Below are 3,122 nucleotides of genomic sequence, written 5' to 3' on the forward strand. Positions count from 1 at the left end.
CACTGAAACAGACATGCAGCATGCAGCTCCTTGCCGCTTCCTGCAAAGCACCTTGCCGACGCCCGAGCCTGCCCCAAGAACCTTGCTCACCTCCAGTGCGCGCAGCACCATCTGCCGCAGCGCGAAGAAGCCACAGTGCCCTTTCAGCACAGCATCCAGCACAGCATCCTCGTTGGCCGGGTAGCGGTCGCAGCTCGCAATGGCGAGCAGGCCGTGCACTGCGCAGGAAGCGCGAGGGGGAGCGTGCGCAGCACAGCGTGGAGCGCAGCTTGCTTCGGTGGACCCGAAACGGGCAAGGCCCAAACTCAGGTATCAAGCAGACGCCGGGGCTGCGCCCACATGCTGGCAAAGCACAACCAAACCGCAGATGATGTTGCATGGCAAGGGGAGCGGCCAGGGGCCAGGCAGGCGCATAGCAGGCAGTGCAATGCTGCCTTGCTGTTGGGGGCTGCCCCAGCCTGTCGCTCACCGTCAGTGACTTGACAGCCTGGCCAGTATCCTGCCAGGCTGTCAAACCCAAAGCTCGCGCGAGCCAGAGACTCGGCATTCGCGCCTGTGGCGCGCGCGAGAGCCGCAAGCTGCTTGTGCACCGGGGTCAGGCTCTGGTCCAGGGCATCCTGTGTCACCATCCCGCTCAGCCTCTGGTCCAGGGCATCCTGTGTCACCATCCCGCTCAGCCTCTGGTCCAGGGCGTGCCCCAGGGCATCCTGTGTCACCATCCCGCTCAGCCTCTGGTCCAGGGCATCCATCGTCACCATCCCGCTCAGCCTCTGGTCCAGGACGTGCTCCAGGGCGTCCTGTGTCACCATCCTGCTCAGCCTCTGGGTAATCTGGCCTAACTGCTCCATCAGCGCATTGGCCACGCCCTCGCTGCACACACGAACGAAGGGCCAGGGCACGTTAATGGTGAGGTTACGAGGAACTGCCTCGGTTCTGCGCAGCGCTAGGCACCAGCATGCAGCCCCACCGCCGGCGCAGTGCTCAACACAACCACGCAGTCTGCAAGGTAAGCTTCAATTTATAAGCATGGCCTTCCAAATTCGGGGCGCCCCCTGCCAGCCCTGCTGCACAACTCCCACGCATCTCGGCTGCACCAACCAACAACCTACAAGCTGTGTTTAGCCCGCACACACCTCATGAGCAGCTCGCCGCCCTGGCTTGTTGGGCTGGGTTCCCTAGGTGGAGGCGGTGCAGCTGCCGCCAGCTCCGTCTCGTGTCCAAAGCCAACGCCTCCGCCCGGCATCGGCTCTCCAGCGCTGCAGCAGCAGGCAGAAACAGGCAGGGGCCCGTCAGGCGCAAGGGTCTTTGCAATGGAGCAGCAGACCGCAGACAATCCACCCAAACTGCAGCCCCCTCTGATGCGCCACACGATTGCGTCCATCAACAAAAACGAGAGGCAGGCGCTCTGCGGGGGCACCACTTACGTGCGTTGCACCTCGTCCTCCCTCAGCACAAGGGTCTCACCCTCTGGGGGCTCGTCAATACTGCAGACAGGGCATGCACAGGTCAGCAAGTATGTCGTCGCGAGGTAAAGGTGCGGCAGACTCAGCTTCCCGTGCAACGCATCGAGCAAGCTCACTGTGCCATGGTGGTGGGCTCCTCCCCACCGCTTCCAGGCTGTCGAAAGCGCTCTCGCGCCGTCTCTCCCCTGCAACGTACAACCAGTGAGATGACAGTAACGGCGGAGGCACTGTGCTCGACTGGCACAGCGGCAGGCAACAGCGGCAAGCAACCGGCAACCAAACACCAAGCTCAGGCTGGCTGAAACCTTACCTGCCCTGCTCCTCAGAGCCCTCCCGCTCCTTCTCACTGGAGCACGCCGCAGTATGCCGCAGGCGCTGCCGCTGCCTGTGCAGCTGCAGCTTGGCCGCTGCCGGCGTCACCCTCGTCGCTGCCGCACCAGCCGCAGGTGGTCTGGAGAACCAGCCGCCGGCAGCCGAAGGCCATGCCCCTTGGTGGCGTGCCGTTGGCGCCGCAGCTAGGCCAGGGTGAGGGAGGGAGCGCACGACAGCCTGCATGGGTGCCTCCAACCTTCTGACACCGCCGGGCCTTGCGGCCCAGAGCCCAAGTACTTGTGCTGGAGGGGTTTGGGAGCCAGCAGGGTGCGCCCGGGGAGGCGGAACGCAGGAGATAGGGATGCTGGGGGCGTGCGTAAGCACTGTGTTGCCTGTGGCCTCTCAAGTATGCAGAGGGTTGCTAAAGACACGGGGTCTGCTCGATTTGACCAATAGAGAAGGGCGCAGCAGCGCGCTGCAGCGGATACAGAGAGACACCCGTGGGAGCTGCACAATTGGGCACCTGCGCGCCAGTTTCGTTCGATCCTAAGCAGTAGCTGGCTCTCCGCACGGCAGCGGGCTCCGGCGCGCTCGGGCGCGCCTGGCTCGCCAACGCACGCCGCCAGCACCCGCCAGTTTGTGGCCGCCTGCGTGCCGCCCGTCGCTCGCCGCTGTTCACGCCTCCACCCATCTTGCTCTGCTCCAGTGCAGGTGCGCCACCATGGAACACCTTGAACAATGGAAGAGGTGGTGCACCGCGGCAGCGGCCACGCCGCGGCGGCGCGCCGCCTGGGCTGGCAGCCAGGCACCGGTAGTCCGCCGCCTGGCAGCGACGGCGGCAGGCACCTGGTAGAGGGTAGCCGACAGCTCAGGGAGCATCTGTTCTTCGAAGACGTAGGTGGCCAGGCCCCCGCTGCGGGGCCCGGCAGGCGCTGCCGCCCGAGTCGCCCCGCTGTGAGAGCCCCGCTCATAGCGCACGCACACGCTGCCGGCGGTGGATGTCCATGTGAGGTTGTGGACGTGCAGGAAGAAGGTGAAGGAACAACCCTTGCCCTTGTGTTTCCTCAGCAGGCCCGTCGCACTGATCTGTCAGGGCGTAGAACCAGAAATGTTGATGGAGGTGGATCCGCAGCGGTCCATTATCAATGGGAAGCGATATTGCCCATGCCGCGTCTTGGTCAGAATGGCAAGCCGCTGACGTGTCGGCCGCCGCAGCAGACAGAGCTCAAATTTTGTTGCTGTTGTGGCTGGTCTTACAACAGATGCATGCATTCAGAACAGGGTGCAGATGCAACAGACACACGAATGCACAGCAGAATCATGTCGGGCCATGGGGCCCAGCAGGCG

At 64.3% G+C, this 3,122-nt stretch overlaps 1 protein-coding gene across 1 annotated transcript; it reads right to left on the reverse strand.

Moving 5' to 3' along the window:
- Positions 1–510: 510 nt before the first annotated feature.
- Positions 511–834, reverse strand: CHLNCDRAFT_28912 (hypothetical protein; the record flags this gene model as incomplete). The annotated part of the gene is made up of 1 exon (XM_005842695.1): positions 511–834. A coding segment is annotated over one exon (324 nt), but the record flags the coding sequence as incomplete, so codon positions are not given.
- Between the last annotated feature and the right edge of the window lie 2,288 nt (positions 835–3,122).

The sequence above is a fragment of the Chlorella variabilis genome, assembly GCF_000147415.1.
Source record: "Chlorella variabilis unplaced genomic scaffold CHLNCscaffold_75, whole genome shotgun sequence".
NCBI classification, from domain to species: Eukaryota; Viridiplantae; Chlorophyta; class Trebouxiophyceae; order Chlorellales; family Chlorellaceae; genus Chlorella; species Chlorella variabilis.